General features: G+C 49.8%; 2 protein-coding genes across 2 annotated transcripts; both read left to right on the top strand.

Moving 5' to 3' along the window:
• Positions 1 to 6: 6 nt before the first annotated feature.
• On the top strand, positions 7 to 10593 carry LOC121097640 (nuclear pore glycoprotein p62-like). The gene is made up of 12 exons (XM_040614796.1): positions 7 to 396; positions 1180 to 1580; positions 2447 to 2566; positions 3496 to 3624; positions 4400 to 4495; positions 5605 to 5713; positions 5865 to 6009; positions 6413 to 6462; positions 6588 to 6722; positions 7165 to 7276; positions 8126 to 8192; positions 9985 to 10593. Exons 1-12 carry the CDS (start codon positions 116 to 118, stop codon positions 10074 to 10076), a joined length of 1737 nt encoding a protein of 578 aa, XP_040470730.1. The 5' UTR covers positions 7 to 115; the 3' UTR covers positions 10077 to 10593.
• An 847-nt stretch (positions 10594 to 11440) lies between these two features.
• LOC121097644 (nuclear pore glycoprotein p62-like) lies at positions 11441 to 22018 on the top strand. The gene is made up of 12 exons (XM_040614814.1): positions 11441 to 11811; positions 12597 to 12997; positions 13849 to 13968; positions 14897 to 15025; positions 15800 to 15895; positions 17011 to 17119; positions 17271 to 17415; positions 17758 to 17807; positions 17933 to 18067; positions 18761 to 18872; positions 19725 to 19791; positions 21409 to 22018. The coding sequence occupies exons 1-12, from the start codon at positions 11531 to 11533 to the stop codon at positions 21498 to 21500; spliced, it is 1737 nt and encodes a 578-aa protein (XP_040470748.1). The 5' UTR covers positions 11441 to 11530; the 3' UTR covers positions 21501 to 22018.
• The last annotated feature ends 128 nt before the right edge of the window (positions 22019 to 22146 follow it).

Here is a 22146-nt window from a genome sequence, read left to right as displayed (position 1 = left end):
CGGCGGTGTGGCGGTGTGTGCGGGCGCGGGCGGTGTGTGCGGGGGTGGCCGCTGGCCCCGCCGGGCCCGGCTCTGCTGAGGGCGGCGGCCCCGCTGCCCGCTCCGCGCGGCCGCCATGAACCAGTTCAACTTCGGGTCGGGTGCGGCGGGAGGCGGCTTCGCTCTGGGCACGCCGAAGACGGCCGCCACCACGGCCACGACCGGCTTCTCCTTCTCGACGCCCGCCGCCTCGGCGGGCTTCAGCTTCGGCAGCGCGGCCCAGGCGCCCGCCAGCAGCCAGCCCGCCGGGCTCTTCTCCTTCAGCAGGCCGGGCGGTGCCGCGCAGCCCACCAGCTTCAGCTTCGGGACGCCGGCCACGGCCGCCGCGGCGCCGGCGGCAAACGTGTTCCCGCTGGGGTGAGGGGCCCGGGGTCCGGGCGGGGGTGGGCCGGGCCGAGCGGCCCCGGCCGCGGGGGCGCGGGCGGGCTCGGGGCAGCGGGGCTGCGGCCCTTGTGCCTGGGCCCCCCGCGGGAGCGCGCTGGGCAGGCGCTGGGCGAGGCCTGTGACCTGCCAGCGCCGGCTCCCTCGGGTGGGCCGGAGCGGTGAGCGGCTGCTGCCTCGGCCTCTGAGCGGGCCCGTGGCGCTGCCTGCCGGGGCAGACGGCAGGGCTCTGCCTCCGCGCGTAAAGCCGCTCGTGAGGGCGCGACCCTGGAGCGCTCGGGGTGTTTCTGTGGGAGCCAGTGTGCCCGGCTTGTCCTTAGGCAAGGCTGTGAGCTGTGGGGCGATGCTTGAGAGCTGCTGCTGTCGAAGCTTGCCAGATGGGAGCAGTGGGAAGGGAGCTCAGATGGGGGCTGGCGGTAGAAGGGAGTGAAAAAAGAGTCTTCTGTAGAGGAAGCAACAAGGGTGCTGAGGAGCTGAGAGAAGAAGCAACTTCACTGACGTCGCCCCAGATATGTTGCGGTGCCTGGGTGGGTGGGGGTATTTAGGCAGCATTGAGTCAGGCTTAAGAGACTTCACAAGAGGATGGCCAGTGACAGGAGTTGAGATGCAGACTTTGTCAAGATTGCAACATAAGCCTGGTTAAAGCGCGCGCCTCCTTGAAAGGCGGTTTCTGCTGCCGGTGAATCTGTGAGAAAGCCGGCTGGGTGCTTGGGTGAACGTAAGCCTCCACCAAAACGGCTTCTTTCCTTTTTTCTCTAGGAATGCTGCCCCAAAACTCAACTTTGGAGGCAGTAGTGCCACTCAGGCTACAGGAATCACAGCAGGCTTTGGGTTTGGTAGCTCTGTACCAGCCAGTGCGCCCTCAAGTCAAGCAGCAGCCCCTTCTGGCTTTGTGTTTGGATCCACTGGCACCGCCACCACTGCTGCCGCCACCACCACGACCACCGCTCCGTCTGGGACGACCGGAGGGTTCAGTTTTTCCAGTGGTACTGCAGCTCAGGCCGGAACAGCCGGCTTCAACATCGGCACTGCGGCTCCGCAAGCAGCGCCCACAGGGTTGACCTTTGGAGTAGCACCTGCAGCTGCTGCCACCACTGCTGCCACCTTAGGAGCTGCCACCCAGTCAGCGACCCCCTTCAGCCTTGGGGGTCAGTCCACAGGTGAGCTGCAGCTTGAAATGGCAGCTGTAGCGAGGCAGGCTGTCAGCGAGGAGGGCAACCGGGGATGGCGTGGAGGTTGTGCGGCCTCCTGCTTCTGCTGGTGGGAGATGTGGGGCGTGGCTGGGATCAGTGGTTCTTCTGATTCGCTTCTCCAGGGTCTTCAGTGACGAGTAGCAATTGCTGTTTAGCCTTTAGTGCTGCGTTTTCTTGGGAAGTAGATGCCTCCAAGCTCGTGTGTTCTTGAACTTGTATTGATCATTTATTTTCCTGAGGCCAGCAGGTAATGCAGAGAGAAAACCACATCCAGCAGATGTGCCTGAATCCATTTTTTCCTTAGGAACTGACTGAGTCTGACAATGTGTTTAAACGAGCCAGTGAGTTTGTGTCTTGTCTAGGCCAGTCTGGCTGAGCATAGCATGTATTTGGGGAAAGTTTCTCGGGACGGCGCTTTGGTCCAGCACTTGATTTCTGTGATAAAGCACTGTTTACCTTCCCAGCAGCAGGAGCTTGCCCACTCGCGCAGGATCCGGCAAAAGTTCAGCTTGCCTTTTTTTATTTATTTACTTGTTGGTGATGGTTATAACGTGGTGATGGTGACAGGCCTCAGGGGGAAGGTGGTTGCCTCTGGGTTGAGGGTGATGTTCATCTGTGTAAGAATCATTGTTGAAAGTCTTTGGAGGTAAGGAGCATGTTAGCCCTAGTTCGTTTTCTGGAGAACGTGGAGTATTTGTTACACTGCGTATTGTTGTGGGGCTTTTTTATGCTCTTACTGCTTCAAACTTGACTAGTGCTGTTATCAGTGGAAACTACGGAGTCTCTGTAGTGAAAGGTTCGTCTTTTCCTTTTCCTTGTGCTACTTGTTCCAGGCGTGAGCTTTGGGACATTGTCTTCAACAGCAGCAACAGCAGCCACTAGTGCGCCTGCAGCAACGCTGACCGCTAGTACCAGCCAGGGACCCACTCTGTCCTTTGGAACCAAACTTGGAGGTAGGAGGTGATTACAGGAGATAATTACGGAAGACTTAACAAATCTGGTGTCCTTCTGGGAGCAGTTTTCTGAACTGGGGTCTGGAAACGGGCTAGAACTGTTTGTCACCGTGAATTTGCAATGCCACCAGTAATCTGTGGCAGTTCATATAGCCGCTGGAGTTAGTACCGTGTTTTTTTTTATTGTGTCGCACGTGCCAGATTCTGTCCTGTACTTGTTGGTGGAGCATAGTGGAAGGGAGCGGCAGGTTTAAAGGGCCCATTGGAAGAGAGAGAGTTGAGGTAGAATAAGAGGGACACTGGTTTGACGTTGGGAGAGGGGTCCGCCGGAGTCCAGAAATTACTCAATGAGTTATGCATCTTGCTCATCTTTATTAGCTTCTAACACTTCTTATATAGCCTCGATACACAAGCATGTTCCCAAAGCAAACATATAATTGGTTATTAGCCCCTAAGCACGCGCTGCTCTCACACCACTAATTATCATGATTAGAACAAGCATTCTATCCATGCAGCTGTTTGCGTTAGCTATGTTTTAGCCTTGCGGTTTGCTACTCCCTTTATTCCCATTCCGCTCCCTATGTCCCTTGGCCTTGCACCTGTCTTCCCTAACAGCTGCAGCTTGTTACAGCCACGGCCTGGTAGTACAACAAAGTTACTTGGTCTCAGGATTCAAGAATAGATCAAGGCCACTTTCTTGTTAACTTCAGCACAACAACTTCACCACAATTCTAATGGATTGTGCAGGTCTTTAGGGATTCTGTGGCCACGCTTCTGCAGCCATTCTTCTACAGTTTTACATCTTTCACCCATCAGAAAACTGGTGTTGCTGGGCAGATCTGCATGGCGCGTTCAGCACAATCTTTTGAAATGGGTGAGAGCTTGATGCGGTCTGGCTGTAGAAGAGGTATGCTTTTTTCTGTTTGCAGTAACCTCCACAGCTGCTACCAGTGCCTCTACCACCACAACCTCCATTCTTGGTTCGACGGGGCCTACGTTGCTCGCGCCTATAGCGAGTTCTTCAGCACCGACATCGTCTACCACCACCGGCCTCACACGTAAGTCACAACGTACAGGTTTTAGCTGCTGGGGGAATAGACAAGCAGCGTGGTTGGTGCTGCCTGTGAGTGGTGGAGCTGCAGATACTGATGCTGGGGTGACATGGGAGAACTCAAAAGGGCCAGCTCTTGTCGCTGTTTGCCACCTTCCCTCTTTGTGATTTCTGGCAAACTGCCTTCAATGGCGAGGCACGGAGGGTTTTGTTCAAACCAAAGTACGCTTCAAATTCAGGGTGAGGAAGCAGCATGGGGCAGTTTTAGCTGTATGTGAATTGTTTGTTTCTCTCTCTGGGAGCATTGCCACCACTGAGCTTTCTAGTGATGTTTTAGCAGCTGACTTCCACACCCCGGTGCCTTGAGTGTGGTTATGTCTGCCTTTTGACTTCTGCGTGAGGTGTTAGTGCTGCTTAAAGAGCAGTGGAGGTGCTGTGCGTGAAAAACAAGTCTTGATGCAGCTGTACATTTGTGAGTTCCCCTTGTAATAGCTGGCAAGTTTCCTCTTGCTGAAAGACATTTATGGCAGGAAATGGGTAAATGACAGTAGCTTGGCACCTGGGTTGATAAAGTTTCTGGAAGAATTGCAGAGCATTCTGGCTGTATTATAGCTTCAGCCTGCCTGTTTTCACGTTGTGTCGGGATGATCCTCCACCTCGACAGCTGTCCTGTTTAATAGAAGTAAAGACCATATGTGGAGATGGGTGAGCAGGCAGAGCTGTCCAAAGGGGCACTGCATTTAGCGGTTTTGCAAACTCTCAGTGTTGTCTTCTGTTTCCAGTTGGTGCCCCTTCCACTGGGACAGCCAGTCTTGGAACGCTTGGGTTTGGATTAAAAGTTCCTGGAACAACAGCTGCCGCAACAAGCACTGCTACGGGTAAGAGCTAGGTGCTGAAAGTAGCTGAAGAGAAGGAAGCCTGACTTCAGTGCTCTGTCGTAAAGGGCCACTCTAGTGTAGCAGCATAGCAGCTGTAATTTCTAATGCCCTCCGGTAACTGAAAATAACACAATCTTTCTTCCTCTGATCCTCCTTTTCCATCTCCTCAAATGCACAGTAACTTACAACTTCTGAGAGCCTGTCCCCGCAGCTAAGGGAGTTTGGGTGAAGGAAGGCCCGTGCGCTTTGATGGTGTAGTTTGCAGCAAGTAAAGTAAATGGATTAGCTGCTCTTTCTTGGCCTGCCTGTGTAGGTGCAGACTTGCCTGGGGAGTCGAGGGAGAGGTGTCTTGATGGGGAAAGGGAGAGGCCAAAGACTGGTGGGGAGCGTTAGGGAGAGATGGTTTCTGTTGCAGTGCTGCTCCATTCATCGGTTTCTTCCATAGGACAAATTGCAGAGCGTTGGATGTCATTAACTTGAGAAACCAACCCCCAGAAAAGCAGTGCAGCTATGGATGCTGTCTTTAAGTGGCAGCCCTCATGTGAAAACCTGACGTGCAATTTGCTGCTGCACGGTGTTGGGGTTCAGGTCTGAGCGTCTTTTTCTGGATGCAGTTACCAGCCGGTTTTCAGTGGGATGCCATGGTTGCTGCTCAGCTCTCAAGGTGTTTGAGCTCAGTGCCTCGAAGTGCCATGTGATAGGTTCTCTTAGCTTTGTGAAGACATAGAAATTGCCTCTTCTGCAGCGATGCTGGAAGGAGACTGGCTGTGCTGGTGGTTCTTAGGTCTAATATTAAAACGTGAGGAGATTGAGAGGAGTGGGCCAACGCTGTGTTTCTTTGAATAATGCCCAGTTTAAATGCAGGTTGCACGTTCCTGGTTTTACTAGAACTACTAGTCAGGCGTTTACAGTCTACTGCTTTTGTGTCGAGGTGCATTTTTTCCCCTTCCTGAGAGATGTGGGATTTGTTTTTTGTCCCTTCGAAGGGAAAGGGACCTATTTGATCTCATACAGCTCTGCGCTGAGAGGTGTGTGTGGGACCTGTTCTCGATTTGCTGGGTAGTGGCTGCTGGCCACTTCTGTTGCTTGACTTGAATCTCTTCTTTCAGGCACCACTTCTGCTTCTGGCTTTGCTTTGAATCTTAAGCCATTAACTACGACTGGTGCTATTGGAGCTGTGACTTCTACAGCTGCCATAACCACCACCACAACCACCAGGTGAGTGTTTGGGTACAGCTGACTTATTTGCTGACTGGGACAAGAGGCAGTGTTAATGGTGGCATCTGGTGGTGGAGGGGAAGTGAGCGTTGTTGTGTTTCTGTTTTGTCTTTTGATCTTGTGTTCTGTGCTGCCTTGCGCTTTGTGTCAGTGCGCCCCCAGTGATGACTTATGCCCAGCTGGAGAGTCTGATAAACAAGTGGAGTCTGGAACTGGAAGACCAAGAGAAACACTTTCTCCATCAAGCTACGCAAGTTAATGCCTGGGACCAGACGCTGATAGAGAATGGGGAGAAGGTAAGGTGACATGCAGTGTAAGCTGATGTTGCTTGCTTAGATCCTTAAAGGCTTTAAGTATTACGGAGTCGGCAAGCCATCTAGTGGGACTTTCTCTTCTTTTTTTTGTTTTTCAACTAGAATTATCTCTGAATCCTTTGAAAAACTCACTCTGTGTCTGTTCTGGTCTTTAGGCATTGAAGCTTGGAAATCTGTTTATGTGAGTTTACTCTGTGGTTACGAGTTACCTTAGGGTGGAGCTTTCAAAGCCCAACCTCCATTATTCAGTTCTGGTCTGTGAATCTTCATGTAACTGTTCCTAGTCAATGTTTTTTATGGTGCTGACCTTCTCAGTTCCACCACTCCTCTTTTATGAGTTGTCTCTTGAATTTTTGTGGTGTAATTGGGTGTCTTCTGTTTCCAGATTACTTCATTACACAGAGAAGTAGAGAAAGTGAAGCTTGATCAGAAGAGGTAGGAGACTATGAACACCTGAGATGTTTTTCTTTCTTTTTTGCATCTTCTTGCGTTGTGGTACGGCAGATCTAGGACGTGTATAACGCCTAAGTGGGGGTAGAGTAACGTTTTCTGTTTTCCAGACTGGATCAGGAACTGGACTTCATTCTGTCACAGCAGAAAGAGCTTGAAGACTTGTTGACCCCTCTGGAGGAGTCTGTGAAGGAGCAGAGTGGGACTATCTACTTGCAGCACGCAGATGAAGAACGGGAGAGGACGTAAGACAAAAATGAGCTTTGACCGTGAGATGAGCAGGCTAATGTGGCGATGATCAATCAGCAAGAAGTGGAGCTGGGACACATGACAATATTGAACTCTCAGTGGCCTTATTCAAACGTGTAATCCTGTTTTATGCATGGCAACTTAGGTTTTAAGCATTAGAAATGGGGATTGTGACTGGAAGCCCTTGAATCAGCATGAAAATGTCTTTGGGTGTTGGTGTAATCAGCTGTGTGGGAAAAGGTTACCAATTTTGGCGTAAGCTCTGAAAAGTAATGATTATTTAGTGATAGAAGTGAAGAGAGCAGAATGTACTATGTGTGTCCTTGTAAGCCCAAAGTCTTTAATTGCAGTAGTGTAATGAGAAGTTGGTATGACTGGGAGTAGATCTTCCAAAGTTCGCTTTTAATATTCTGACCTTGGTTCCCATGCATTTTGCAGCTATAAACTGGCTGAAAATATTGATGCTCAGTTGAAGCGTATGGCACAAGATCTGAAAGACATCACTGAGCACTTGAATACATCAAGAGGCCCAGCAGACACGAGCGACCCGGTAAATGCAAGCTTTCTTTTTTTGTGTTGTATAGAAGGGAAAGATTATTTAAACTACTGCTAACTCTTTGTCCACTTGTGGATAGTCTGCTGCTTGTGGTTTCAACCTTGGAGCAGGGTGTTTTGTTTTGTCCGTGGGTTGGTTCTCTTCTGGTAAAACTTGCATTATAACGCAGCACAAGCCAGGCTGACTCACATAACTATGTGAGTTTTCAGAGTATCCCATTGTGGTATGAACTCTGGTAAGTTGCTTGTTGTCTAGTTTTTGCCTAGACTACAGCTTGTTTCAGAGGCATTTCTTAAGGCTGCTCCCGCTACCTGCTCCACCACTTGAGTCTTTCTTTTGGCAACCTAAATTTTGTTCAGAAGGCCCTCTGTAGCTGCTGATGCGTTTCTGTAATACTACTTTTGTATCCTCATGGAAACAAGATCTGAATTACCAGCTCTTTCTGATAGGTGTTAAATTGATCATGATTGTCCTTGTAGCTTTACTGAGAAACTTTTTTTCCGGTAAGGATTCCCCATTGTTACTGCAGACTGAGTTTTATCCCATTCCTTTTTACTTTTGCCAGCTCCAACCTAAGGAGCTTAATGTGGTGGTGGTTCCTAGGTCTGAATTGGAGTCAGCCTAAGCCACAAGCACATACTCTAAAGCAGTCTGTTTCTTGCTGGTAAGGAGAAGCAAAGCAATGCAGTCGTTGCACGGGAAGGCGGCTGCTCAGTTAGTGGAGCTGTACGTATGAGGAATTGGACTGCGCCATGTTCCAACGGCAGGGGTGGGCAAGCTGCCTTACTGCTCTTAGTTTCCATGTAGTGTAACAAATGACTGTCACCTTCTGTTTCTGCTCAGCTTCAGCAGATCTGTAAAATTTTGAATGCGCACATGGATTCCTTGCAGTGGATTGACCAGAATTCAGGTGAGAGTTGTTTTGCTGCTTTTTGGGACTGTAAATAGAAAGCATGTAGTGAGTGTTTCTTGAACAGAAATGAATTGCTGTAGTTCCCCGAGGATTCTCCTCCTCCTCACCTTCAATGACACTGCCCCTTCTGTGCTTGAATTCTCCCGATGCACGTTCAAGGCCTTTGCTGAGAAGTAATTCCTGGCAACTGCTAATGTTTTACAAAAAAGCCCAGCTTGAAATGCATCATTGCAAAGCAGAGGACTTGGAAATGTTATGCTTTGTTCTACCAAACTAAGGTTAAATGTTGCAGTTTCTAAAATGTTGGTGGGTTTCCCTTTGGAATATGAAAGTTGGTGAGGTGGAAGGGGGGTGTGTGTGTATGTATAACGCTACCATCATCCCCTCGGCCACTGAAAGCCAGATGCAGGTAAGACTGAGCGGCACATGTGTATCTGCAGGCGCAGTAACTCCGCAGCGTGGAAATTTGACGGTAGCAGCAACTTGTGATGTAGTGCAGAGCGGAAGATGCACTTGATAGTGAAAACTTGGTAGTGTAGTTATTGTTGCTTGTCTTAGATTATCTTAGGTATTAGCATGGCACCATGGTATACCAGTTAAAGGTGAAAGTGGGAGCTTTTCTCACAGGGAGTGCCTCCTTGTGAGGGATCTGAGAAGTGTAAACAGGTTTGGTTTTTAACTGATGTTAGCAGCCACACGGGGGCATGGCAGAATATAAAGCAGTGCTGCTCTCTTACCAGCATCAAATTGCACTGTCTGATGAGAATGTACTTCTTGGGTGAAAGCAGGCATTCTACCACGCATGTTTAAATAGTATTATTGGCTTCAGCTCGGGATTTAATTTGGCTTTCTTCCAGAATATATATGCAAACTTCTGCATGCTGAACATGCCTCTATTGGGAAGTCTGGTGCAGGTCCTGTGACATCAGAATTCTAGCTTTACAGAATGTGTGTGGAAATAGCAACCCGTTTCCTTTACATTTTCCTTGAAGGGAGATGCGGTATTTCCTCTGTAATCTGTACTGTCGAAATTGTCTTATCAGTTAATAATGATTCATTTTCTTTGCTGGGAGGTATACATGTAAAGATACAGTTAAGCTCCAGTTCACCTTCAAGCAAGAAAGAAGCAATAAGCCTAAGAAATTGAGGTTTTAAAAAAATTTAATATATCTCTGTTTCTGTGGGGTTCTTGGGAAGGAGAATGCCTGTTACCATGTGTACTTAAGTGGTCAGGTGGAAAAACAGTGCAGTTCTGAAGTAACCCTTCATTTAGTACATTGACTAGGCCTGCGAGCGACACATTCCTTGGTATTCTTTTTTGTCTATGTAAAAAAAACGACACCCTCCACCTAAACCAGACCCAGGGCATCTGTGCTGTAGGTGAAGTTATCAAGTTTGCTTTCTGTGGAACACCTCCAGGACGGATTAGAGTAAGCTGGTGATCTTATCTAGGCATACCCATACACCCTAGCTATTAACAAATCTGACTTGTTGAACAATTATGTGCCACTGTGTGGCATTTTATTCACATTAGCGCTGACTGGCATTGCCACAGTTAAATGGACTTGCTGAATGAGGATGCAGGATGGTGCTGTTCCACAGGTGAAAAGAGTGTTTGGACCAAAGCCTTGTCCTGACCTTTTCTTCCTTCCTGTGAGAACCACAAAGACTTTTCCTATGTAGGTATAAATGAACTCAGATTTGAGTGAGAGAGATCGGTGAGACTGTGCAGGGTTGTGTTCTAGGGTTCTAGGGTGATTGTGAATTTAATCGCTTGTGTCTCCCACAGCTGTGTTGCAGAGAAAGGTTGAAGAGGTGACAAAGGTTTGTGAGAGCCGCCGCAAAGAGCAAGAGCGCAGTTTTCGGATCACTTTTGATTGAAGGACTTCAAAGGAGTAACCTGAAATCTCCATAGAAAACAGAGATTGTCGGGGATCCTGGTCTCAAATTACAATCTGGTTTTGTTTCTTTTCTTGCAATAAAGAAAGCCAGTCCTTGCAATGTCTGACTGGAATTCACCCGCTCCAGTCCGGGAGACTGGATGCAATTTGTGGAGGAAGTATGTGCTCTTTGTTCTTTGTAACTGCATGCAGACTGGTGAGTGACCCAAACGGATGTCCTCGAGGGATGTAAGCACTGTGTGACTCCACCGCTGAGCTCTCCAGTACTTAGATGTGACTTGGCCGTGTTCAGCTGAGACTTCATAAGCCTTTATTCGGGTCCTTACAGAGATGGTTTAATGAAGAGCTGTCCTCAGAAGGAGCTGCAGCATTCTGAGAGACTGCAGTTCCTCCTGTTGCTCGCTGGAGTTTGTGTTTAAATTAGGCATGTTTCCACTTCTGAAGGTGGGCCTAGTTTTCTGTACTTTTGGCAATAAATGCTTTTGTGCTGGTTGGTACCTGTCAGTGGAATTTCTACACAATTAAAAATTACTGGATGTGCCGGCAGGAAAGTGGTGCTTGTGTGGCGATCGGGAGTAGTGCAGCTTGTTGGGCAGGAAGGACCATGGTCAGCAAGCCTGCTGTGAAGAGACATGTCACCACTTTCTGATAAAAGCGCGTTGATAAGGCCCGTGCCGCTGTGCCTTTACTGGCAGAGGGAAGTGAATGGCGGCGCATTCAGCAGGGGTGCCCCTGTACCGAGATCTCCTGTGGGCTTTGTGCTTCGGCCCTGCCCGGTGCTGAAGGGGTGCCGATGCTGGGTGAGGGGCTCTGCTTTGTATTTTCTTTCCTGGGCCCACACCCGTCGGCTTTGTCTGTGTGTTGTTCCCCGGAGAAAAGGGAAGGGCCTGCGCGTGAGAGTCATCTCCTGACTAACGAGAGGTAAAACCTGCCAGCCGCTCGTCGATTGACTTATGGCAGCGCTGAGCAGGCGGGTTCCGCGCTTCGCTCCGGGCGGGCCGAAGGCAGCCCCAGCTCCAGCCCCAAGCCCAGGGCGAGCGGGAAGAGCCGGGGAAAGCCACCCTCGGCGCGGCCCCGCTTTCCGGCCCCGGTGCCGCCGCACGGCCCACAGCCGCCCCGGCCGCGTCCCCGTCCCCGCGGCAACGGGCCGGCACCGCCCCGCCGCGCCTCTCGTGGTCCCGCCAGCCAATCCGGCCGGCCGCCCGCGACCGGCAGCAGCACTGGCCAATGGCCGCCGGCGGCAGGGAGGCGCGGCCGGCGGTTGGGCGGTGGCGGAGAGGGGCGGGCGCGGCGCGGCCGTGCGTCATCCCCGCGCGCGCGGCGGTGTGGCGGTGTGTGCGGGCGCGGGCGGTGTGTGCGGGGGGTGGCCGCTGGCCCCGCCGGGCCCGGCTCTGCTGAGGGCGGCGGCCCTGCTGCCCGCTCCGCGCGGCCGCCATGAACCAGTTCAACTTCGGGTCGGGCGCGGCGGGAGGCGGCTTCGCTCTGGGCACGCCGAAGACGGCCGCCACCACGGCCACGACCGGCTTCTCCTTCTCGACGCCCGCCGCCTCGGCGGGCTTCAGCTTCGGCAGCGCGGCCCAGGCGCCCGCCAGCAGCCAGCCCGCCGGGCTCTTCTCCTTCAGCAGGCCGGGCGGTGCCGCGCAGCCCACCAGCTTCAGCTTCGGGACGCCGGCCACGGCCGCCGCGGCGCCGGCGGCAAACGTGTTCCCGCTGGGGTGAGGGGCCCGGGGTCCGGGCGGGGGTGGGCCGGGCCGAGCGGCCCCGGCCGCGGGGGGCGCGGGCGGGCTCGGGGCAGCGGGGCTGCGGCCCTTGTGCCTGGGCCCCCCGCGGGAGCGCGCTGGGCAGGCGCTGGGCGAGGCCTGTGACCTGCCAGCGCCGGCTCCCTCGGGTGGGCCGGAGCGGTGAGCGGCTGCTGCCTCGGCCCCTGAGCGGGCCCGTGGCGCTGCCTGCCGGGGCAGACGGCAGGGCTCTGCCTCCGCGCGTAAAGCCGCTCGTGAGGGCGCGACCCTGGAGCGCTCGGGGTGTTTCTGTGGGAGCCAGTGTGCCCGGCTTGTCCTTAGGCAAGGCTGTGAGCTGTGGGGCGATGCTTGAGAGCTGCTGCTGTCGAAGCTTGCCAGATGGGAGCAGTGGGAAGGGAGCTCAGATGGGGGCTGGTGGTAGAAGGGAGTGAAAAAAGAGTCTTCTGTAGAGGAAGCGACGAGGGTGCTGAGGAGCTGAGAGAAGAAGCAACTTCACTGACGTCGCCCCAGATATGTTGCGGTGCCTGGGTGGGTGGGGGTATTTAGGCAGCATTGAGTCAGGCTTAAGAGACTTCACAAGAGGATGGCCAGTGACAGGAGTTGAGATGCAGACTTTGTCAAGATTGCAACATAAGCCTGGTTAAAGCGCGCGCCTCCTTGAAAGGCGGTTTCTGCTGCCGGTGAATCTGTGAGAAAGCCGGCTGGGTGCTTGGGTGAATGTAAGCCTCCACCAAAACGGCTTCTTTCCTTTTTTTCTTTAGGAATGCTGCCCCCAAACTCAACTTTGGAGGCAGTAGTGCCACTCAGGCTACAGGAATCACAGCAGGCTTTGGGTTTGGTAGCTCTGTACCAGCCAGTGCGCCCTCAAGTCAAGCAGCAGCCCCTTCTGGCTTTGTGTTTGGATCCACTGGCACCGCCACCACTGCTGCCGCCACCACCACGACCACCACTCCATCTGGGACGACCGGAGGGTTCAGTTTTTCCAGTGGTACTGCAGCTCAGGCCGGAACAGCCGGCTTCAACATCGGCACTGCGGCTCCGCAGGCAGCGCCCACAGGGTTGACCTTTGGAGCAGCACCTGCAGCTGCTGCCACCACTGCTACCACCTTAGGAGCTGCCACCCAGTCAGCGACCCCCTTCAGCCTTGGGGGTCAGTCCACAGGTGAGCTGCAGCTTGAAATGGCAGCTGTAGCGAGGCAGGCTGTCAGCGAGGAGGGCAACCGGGGATGGCGTGGAGGTTGTGCAGCCTCCTGCTTCTGCTGGTGGGAGATGTGGGGAGTGGCTGGGATCAGTGGTTCTTCTGATTCGCTTCTCCAGGGTCTTCAGTGACGAGTAGCAATTGCTGTTTAGCCTTTAGTGCAGCGTTTTCTTGGGAAGTAGATGCCTCCAAGCTCGTGTGTTCTTGAACTTGTATTGATCATTTATTTTCCTGAGGCCAGCAGGTAATGCAGAGAGAAAACCACATCCAGCAGATGTGCCTGAATCCATTTTTTCCTTAGGAACTGACTGAGTCTGACAATGTGTTTAAACGAGCCAGTGAGTTTGTGTCTTGTCTAGGCCAGTCTGGCTGAGCATAGCATGTATTTGGGGAAAGTTTCTCGGGACGGCGCTTTGGTCCAGCACTTGATTTCTGCGATAAAGCACTGTTTACCTTCCCAGCAGCAGGAGCTTGCCCACTCGCGCAGGATCCGGCAAAAGTTCAGCTTTTTTTTTATTTTTTTTATTTACTTGTTGGTAATGGTGACAGGCCTCAGGGGGAAGGTGGTTGCCTCTGGGTTGAGGGTGATGTTCATCTGTGTAAGAATCATTGTTGAAAGTCTTTGGAGGTAAGGAGCGTGTTAGCCCTAGTTCGTTTTCTGGAGAACGTGGAGTATTTGTTACACTGCGTATTGTTGTGGGGCTTTTTTATGCTCTTACTGCTTCAAACTTGACTAGTGCTGTTATCAGTGGAAACTACGGAGTCTCTGTAGTGAAAGGTTCGTCTTTTCCTTTTCCTTGTGCTACTTGTTCCAGGCGTGAGCTTTGGGACATTGTCTTCAACAGCAGCAACAGCAGCCACTAGTGCGCCTGCAGCAACGCTGACCGCTAGTACCAGCCAGGGACCCACTCTGTCCTTCGGAACCAAACTTGGAGGTAGGAGGTGATTACAGGAGATAATTACGGAAGACTTAACAAATCTGGTGTCCTTCTGGGAGCAGTTTTCTGAACTGGGGTCTGGAAACGGGCTAGAACTGTTTGTCACCGTGAATTTGCAATGCCACCAGTAATCTGTGGCAGTTCATATAGCCGCTGGAGTTAGTACCGTGTTTTTTTTATTGTGTCGCACGTGCCAGATTCTGTCCTGTACTTGTTGGTGGAGCATAGTGGAAGGGAGCGGCAGGTTTAAAGGGCCCATTGGAAGAGAGAGAGTTGAGGTAGAATAAGAGGGACACTGGTTTGACGTTGGGGGAGGGGTCCGCCGGAGTCGAGAAATTACTCAATGAGTTATGCATCTTGCTCATCTTTATTAGCTTCTAACACTTCTTATATAGCCTCGATACACAAGCATGTTCCCAAAGCAAACATATAATTGGTTATTAGCCCCTAAGCACGCGCTGCTCTCACACCACTAATTATCATGATTAGAACAAGCATTCTATCCATGCAGCTGTTTGCGTTAGCTATGTTTTAGCCTTGCGGTTTGCTACTCCCTTTATTCCCATTCCACTCCCTATGTCCCTTGGCCTTGCACCTGTCTTCCCTAACAGCTGCAGCTTGTTACATCCACGGCCTGGTAGTACAACAAAGTTACTTGGTCACAGGATTCAAGAATAGATCAAGGCCACTTTCTTGTTAACTTCAGCACAACAACTTCACCACAATTCTAATGGATTGTGCAGGTCTTTAGGGATTCTGTGGCCACGCTTCTGCAGCCATTCTTCTACAGTTTTACATCTTTCACCCATCAGAAAACTGGTGTTGCTGGGCAGATCTGCATGGCGCGTTCAGCACAATCTTTTGAAATGGGTGAGAGCTTGATGCGGTCTGGCTGTAGAAGAGGTATGCTTTTTTCTGTTTGCAGTAACCTCCACAGCTGCTACCAGTGCCTCTACCACCACAACCTCCATTCTTGGTTCGACGGGGCCTACGTTGCTCGCGCCTATAGCGAGTTCTTCAGCACCGACATCGTCTACCACCACAGGCCTCACACGTAAGTCACAACGTACAGGTTTTAGCTGCTGGGGGAATAGACAAGCAGCGTGGTTGGTGCTGCCTGTGAGTGGTGGAGCTGCAGATACTGGTGCTGGGGTGACATGGGAGAACTCAAAGGGCCAGCTCTTGTCGCTGTTTGCCACCTTTCCTCTTTGTGATTTCTGGCAAACTGCCTTCAATGGTGAGGCACGGAGGGTTTTGTTCAAACCAAAGTACGCTTCAAATTCAGGGTGAGGAAGCAGCATGGGGCAGTTTTAGCTGTATGTGAATTGTTTGTTTCTCTCTCTGGGAGCATTGCCACCACTGAGCTTTCTAGTGATGTTTTAGCAGCTGACTTCCACACCCCGGTGCCTTGAGTGTGGTTATGTCTGCCTTTTGACTTCTGCGTGAGGTGTTAGTGCTGCTTAAAGAGCAGTGGAGGTGCTGTGTGTGAAAAACAAGTCTTGATGCAGCTGTACATTTGTGAGTTCCCCTCGTAATAGTTGGCAAGTTTCCTCTTGCTGAAAGACATTTATGGCAGGAAATGGGTAAATGACAGTAGCTTGGCACCTGGGTTGATAAAGTCTCTGGAAGAATTGCAGAGCATTCTGGCTGTATTATAGCTTCAGCCTGCCTGTTTTCACGTTGCGTCGGGATGATCCTCCACCTCGACAGCTGTCCTGTTTAATAGAAGTAAAGACCATATGTGGAGATGGGTGAGCAGGCAGAGCTGTCCAAAGGGGCACTGCATTTAGCGGTTTTGCAAACTCTCAGTGTTGTCTTCTGTTTCCAGTTGGTGCCCCTTCCACTGGGACAGCCAGTCTTGGAACGCTTGGGTTTGGATTAAAAGTTCCTGGAACAACAGCTGCCGCAACAAGCACTGCTACGGGTAAGAGCTAGGTGCTGAAAGTAGCTGAAGAGAAGGAAGCCTGACTTCAGTGCTCTGTCGTAAAGGGCCACTCTAGTGTAGCAGCATAGCAGCTGTAATTTCTAATGCCCTCCGGTAACTGAAAATAACACAATCTTTCTTCCTCTGATCCTCCTTTTCCATCTCCTCAAATGCACAGTAACTTACAACTTCTGAGAGCCTGTCCCCGCAGCTAAGGGAGTTTGGGTGAAGGAAGGCCCGTGCGCTTTGATGGTGTAGTTTGCAGCAAGTAAAGTAAATGGATTAGCTGCTCTTTCTTGGCCTGCCTGTGTAGGTGCAGACTTGCCTGGGGAGTCGAGGGAGAGGTGTCTTGATGGGGAAAGGGAGAGGCCAAAGACTGGTGGGGAGCGTTAGGGAGAGATGGTTTCTGTTGCAGTGCTGCTCCATTCATCGGTTTCTTCCATAGGACAAATTGCAGAGCGTTGGATGTCATTAACTTGAGAAACCAACCCCCAGAAAAGCAGTGCAGCTATGGATGCTGTCTTTAAGTGGCAGCCCTCATGTGAAAATGCTGCTGCACGGTGTTGGGGTTCAGGTCTGAGCGTCTTTTTCTGGATGCAGTTACCAGCCAGTTTTCAGTGGGATGCCATGGTTGCTGCTCAGCTCTCAAGGTGTTTGAGCTCAGTGCCTCAAAGTGCCATGTGGCCGCTGACACTGCCATGTGTTAGGTGCTCTTAGCTTTGTGAAGACATAGAAATTGCCTCTTCTGCAGCGATGCTGGAAGGAGACTGGCTGTGCTGGTGGTTCCTAGGTCTAATACTAAAACGTGAGGAGATTGAGAGGAGTGGGCCAACGCTGTGTTTCTTTGAATAATGCCCAGTTTAAATGCAGGTTGCAGGTTCCTGGTTTTACTAGAACTACTAGTCAGGCGTTTACAGTCTACTGCTTTTGTGTCGAGGTGCATTTTTTCTCCTTCCTGAGAGATGTGGGATTTGTTTTTTGTCCCTTCGAAGGGAAAGGGACCTATTTGATCTCATACAGCTCTGCGCTGAGAGGTGTGTGTGGGACCTGTTCTCGATTTGCTGGGTAGTGGCTGCTGGCCACTTCTGTTGCTTGACTTGAATCTCTTCTTTCAGGCACCACTTCTGCTTCTGGCTTTGCTTTGAATCTTAAGCCATTAACTACGACTGGTGCTATTGGAGCTGTGACTTCTACAGCTGCCATAACCACCACCACAACCACCAGGTGAGTGTTTGGGTACAGCTGACTTATTTCCTGACTGGGACAAGAGGCGGTGTTAATGGTGGTACCTGATGGTGGAGGGGAAGTGAGCGTTGTTGTGTTTCTGTTTTGTCTTTTGATCTTGTGTTCTGTGCTGCCTTGCGCTTTGTGTCAGTGCGCCCCCAGTGATGACTTATGCCCAGCTGGAGAGTCTGATAAACAAGTGGAGTCTGGAACTGGAAGACCAAGAGAAACACTTTCTCCATCAAGCTACGCAAGTTAATGCCTGGGACCAGATGCTGATAGAGAATGGGGAGAAGGTAAGGTGATACGCAGAAAGTCAGACTTTCTCTTCTTTTTTTTTTTGTTTTTCAACTAGAATTATCTCTGAATCCTTTGAAAAACTCACTCTGTGTCTGTTCTGGTCTTTAGGCATTGAAGCTTGGAAATCTGTTTATGTGAGTTTACTCTGTGGTTATGAGTTACCTTAGGGTGGAGCTTTCAAAGCCCAACCTCCATTATTCAGTTCTGGTCTGTGAATCTTCATGTAACTGTTCCTAGTCAATGTTTTTTATGGTGCTGACCTGCTCAGTTCCACCACTCCTCTTTTATGAGTTGTCTCTTGAATTTTTGTGGTGTAATTGGGTGTCTTCTGTTTCCAGATTACTTCATTACACAGAGAAGTAGAGAAAGTGAAGCTTGATCAGAAGAGGTAGGAGACTATGAACACCTGAGATGTTTTTCTTTCTTTTTTGCATCTTCTTGCGTTGTGGTATGGCAGATCTAGGACGTGTATAACGCCTAAGTGGGGGTAGAGTAACGTTTTCTCTTTTCCAGACTGGATCAGGAACTGGACTTCATTCTGTCGCAGCAGAAAGAGCTTGAAGACTTGTTGACCCCTCTGGAGGAGTCTGTGAAGGAGCAGAGTGGGACTATCTACTTGCAGCACGCAGATGAAGAACGGGAGAGGACGTAAGACAAAAATGAGCTTTGACCGTGAGATGAGCAGGCTAATGTGGCGATGATCAATCAGCAAGAAGTGGAGCTGGGACACATGACAATATTGAACTCTCAGTGGCCTTATTCAAACGTGTAATCCTGTTTTATGCATGGCAACTTAGGTTTTAAGCATTAGAAATGGGGATTGTGACTGGAAGCCCTTGAATCAGCATGAAAATGTCTTTGGGTGTTGGTGTAATCAGCTGTGTGGGAAAAGGTTACCAATTTTGGCGTAAGCTCTGAAAAGTAATGATTATTTAGTGATAGAAGTGAAGAGAGCAGAATGCACCATGTGGCTCAGGCGTCCATGTAAACCCCAAGGCTTGAATCGTAGCATGGTAATTAAAAGTAGCGTTTGTGTGGTCCAAGAAATACAAGTCTTGAAAAATCCAGACCAACTGGTTCCTTTGATTCTGACAAAACCTTCCAGAAAGCACTCCGCAGTACTGCTTGTCTCTCTCCATGTATCTGTCAAGAGAGAAACATGTTAGGAATTAGTTCATCTGTGTTGTAGAATGCCTCTCAGGGTGCTGTTCCCATGTATAAGCCAGCCTAGGTTGGAAGATGCGGAAGCTAATTCTGATTGCCCAGAACTGGTGTGACTGGGAGTAGATCTTCCAAAGTTCACTTTTAATATTCTGACCTTGGTTCCCATGCATTTTGCAGCTATAAACTGGCTGAAAATATTGATGCTCAGTTGAAGCGTATGGCACAAGATCTGAAGGATGTCATTGAACACTTGAATACATCAGGAGGCCCAGCAGACACGAATGACCCGGTAAATTCAAGCTTTCTTTTTTTGTGTGTTGTATAGAAGGGAAAGATTATTTAAACTACTGCTAACTCTTTGTCCACTTGTGGATAGTCTGCTGCTTGTGGTTTCAACCTTGGAGCCGGGTGTTTTGTTTTGTCCGTGGGTTGGTTCTCTTCTGGTAAAACTTGCATTATAACGCAGCACAAGCCAGGCTGACTCACATAACTATGTGAGTTTTCAGAGTATCCCATTGTGGTATGAACTCTGGAAATTTGCTTGTTGTCTAGTTTTTGCCTAGACTACAGCTTGTTTCAGAGGCATTTCTTAAGGCTGCTCCCGCTACCTGCTCCACCACTTGAGTCTTTCTTTTGGCAACCTAAATTTTGTTCAGAAGGCCCTCTGTAGCTGCTGATGCGTTTCTGTAATACTACTTTTGTATCCTCATGGAAACAAGATCTGAATTACCAGCTCTTTCTGATAGGTGTTAAATTGATCATGATTGTCCTTGTAGCTTTACTGAGAAACTTTTTTTCCCGTAAGAATTCCCCATTGTTACTGCAGACTGAGTTTTATCCCATTCCTTTTTACTTTTGCCAGCTCCAACCTAAGGAGCTTAATGTGGTGGTGGTTCCTAGGTCTGAATTGGAGTCAGCCTAAGCCACAAGCACATACTCTAAAGCAGTCTGTTTTCTTGCTGGTAAGGAGAAGCAAAGCAATGCAGTCGTTGCACGGGAAGGCGGCTGCTCAGTTAGTGGAGCTGTACGTATGAGGAATTGGACTGCGCCATGTTCCAGCGGCAGGGGTGGGCAAGCTGCCTTACTGCTCTTAGTTTCCATGTAGTGTAACAAATGACTGTCACCTTCTGTTTCTGCTCAGCTTCAGCAGATCTGTAAAATTTTGAATGCGCACATGGATTCCTTGCAGTGGATTGACCAGAATTCAGGTGAGAGTTGTTTTGCTGCTTTTTGGGACTGTAAATAGAAAGCATGTAGTGAGTGTTTCGTGAACAGAAATGAATTGCTGTAGTTCCCCGAGGATTCTCCTCCTCCTCACCTTCAATGACACTGCCCCTTCTGTGCTTGAATTCTCCCGATGCACGTTCAAGGCCTTTGCTGAGAAGTAATTCCTGGCAACTGCTAATGTTTTACAAAAAAGCCCAGCTTGAAATGCATCATTGCAAAGCAGAGGACTTGGAAATGTTATGCTTTGTTCTACCAAACTAAGGTTAAATGTTGCAGCTTCTAAAATGTTGGTGGGTTTCCCTTTGGAATATGAAAGTTGGTGAGGTGGAAGGGGTGTGTGTGTGTATGTATAACGTTGCCATCATCCCCTCGGCCACTGAAAGCCAGATGCAGGTAAGACTGAGCGGCACATGTGTATCTGCAGGCGCAGTAACTCCGCAGCGTGGAAATTTGACAGTAGCAGTAACTTGTGATGTAGTGCAGAGCGGAAGATGCACTTGATAGTGAAAACTTTGTAGTGTAGTTACTCTTGTTTCTGAACGTGGACGCAGGGTGGCGCTGTTTCCACAAGTGAAAGGAGTGTGTGGACCAAAGGCTTGTCCTGACCCTGTCCCTCTTCCTGAAAGAACCAGAAAGACTTTTCCTTCGTAGTTACAACTGAACTCCGATTTGAGCGACAGAGATCAGTGAGTTAGTGAAGCAGACGGCCATTTTATGCCACAATCATTTCTGCATGGTGAATTTTTTGAGAAGTGACAAACTGAAATGTGTTGCTTAATACATTACTGGAAGATACTGGGTTTGACATGCTGTGCAAAACAAAAGCTAACCTGGTGTGTCTGTCTCCAAGCTGCAGGCTGACATAATGCCATAGCCCTGTTGAATAGTTTCTGATAAGCTTTCATGCAATGAAATTAGAAATGGCTTCAGCTTGTGCCAAGGTAATTTGTATATTCTGGTGCCTGCTGCGTTTAAAGTTGATGACGAATTGGCAGCTTACATATTTCCAAATCAGTGATCTGCAAATAATAGATTATGTGTGTTATGGCTCTTCTGTGGCTGTGCTCAGCAGCTCTTCTGGTCAACTGTACTGCCTTTTCTGTATTTACCGTGACAAGCTTGTTATGGCTGTGTGATACCCTGCAAGAAAATAGGTATAAACTTCTAACATATTGTGTGGTTCACGTGTAATTTGCATAATTCAAAGCAAGTGCAGGTGGTGGATAGGGGAAACTGGTATATAGAACAATTTCTTTTTCTCAAGCTGCAGATCAGCTTGCAGGTCCTGTTCAGGGAGGTTTTGCTCTGCTCTCCGATACAGTGCCCTGAAACTACAACAAACCAGCATGGCAAAACACTTCCTAGTACATGTCCCAGGACTCTTGCAGTTCTGCCTGCCAGTCCCTGAATGCTTCAGAATACTTTTTAGACACTCTCCTTTGCATATGGAGAGTGCTTTGTACTGGGTTTTGTCCTCCTTTGTGCACTGTCAAATCTGAGTGACTGGCAAAATTAAAATGCTTTTCTCCCTATGCAGCCTAAACTGTGCAGAGTTGTGTTCTAGGGTGATTGTGAATTTAATTGCTTGTCTCCCACAGCTGTGTTGCAGAGAAAGGTTGAAGAGGTGACAAAGGTTTGTGAGAGCCGCCGCAAAGAGCAAGAGCGCAGTTTTCGGATCACTTTTGATTGAAGGACTTCAAAGGAGTAACCTGAAATCTCCATAGAAAACAGAGATTGTCGGGGATCCTGGTCTCAAATTACAATCTGGTTTTGTTTCTTTTCTTGCAATAAAAAAAAGCCAGTCCTTGCAGTGTCTGACTGGAATTCACCCGCTCCAGTCTGGGAGACTGGATGCAATTTGTGGAGGAAGTACGTGCTCTTTGTTCTTTGTAACTGCATGCAGACTGGTGAGTGACCCAAACGGATGTCCTCGAGGGATGTAAGCACTGTGTGACTCCACCGCTGAGCTCTCCAGTACTTAGATGTGACTTGACCGTGTTCAGCTGAGACTTCATAAGCCTTTATTCGGGTCCTTACAGAGATGGTTTAATGAAGAGCTGTCCTCAGAAGGAACTGCAGCGTTCTGAGAGACTGCAGTTCCTCCTGTTGCTCGCTGGAGTTTGTGTTTAAATTAGGCATATTTCCACTTCTGAAGGTGGGCCTAGTTTTCTGTACTTTTGGCAATAAATGCTTTTGTGCTGGTTGGTACCTGTCAGTGGAATTTCTACGCAATTAAAAATTACTGGATGTGCCGGCAGGAAAGTGGTGCTTGTGTGGCGATCGGCTGTAGTGCAGCTTGTTGGGCAGGAAGGACCATGGTCAGCAAGCCTGCTGTG

Source organism: Falco naumanni, chromosome 14 (genome assembly GCF_017639655.2).
Source record: "Falco naumanni isolate bFalNau1 chromosome 14, bFalNau1.pat, whole genome shotgun sequence".
Lineage (NCBI taxonomy): Eukaryota > Metazoa > Chordata > Aves > Falconiformes > Falconidae > Falco > Falco naumanni.
The sequence above is the reverse complement of the archived record's forward strand: the minus strand, read 5'-3'. Positions and strand labels throughout refer to the sequence as shown.

Bases quoted from the DNA above. Each gene is read 5' to 3' on its own strand.
- LOC121097640 (XM_040614796.1), top strand. From the start codon at position 116: ATGAACCAGTTCAACTTCGGGTCGGGTGCGGCGGGAGGCGGCTTCGCT. The intron at 2,567-3,495 runs GTAGGAGGTGAT...TTCTGTTTGCAG, and splicing joins CTTTGGAACCAAACTTGGAG to TAACCTCCACAGCTGCTACC. The intron at 6,010-6,412 runs GTAAGGTGACAT...TTCTGTTTCCAG, and splicing joins TGATAGAGAATGGGGAGAAG to ATTACTTCATTACACAGAGA.
- LOC121097644 (XM_040614814.1), top strand. From the start codon at position 11,531: ATGAACCAGTTCAACTTCGGGTCGGGCGCGGCGGGAGGCGGCTTCGCT. The intron at 17,808-17,932 runs GTAGGAGACTAT...TCTCTTTTCCAG, and splicing joins GTGAAGCTTGATCAGAAGAG to ACTGGATCAGGAACTGGACT. The intron at 19,792-21,408 runs GTGAGAGTTGTT...TGTCTCCCACAG, and splicing joins GTGGATTGACCAGAATTCAG to CTGTGTTGCAGAGAAAGGTT.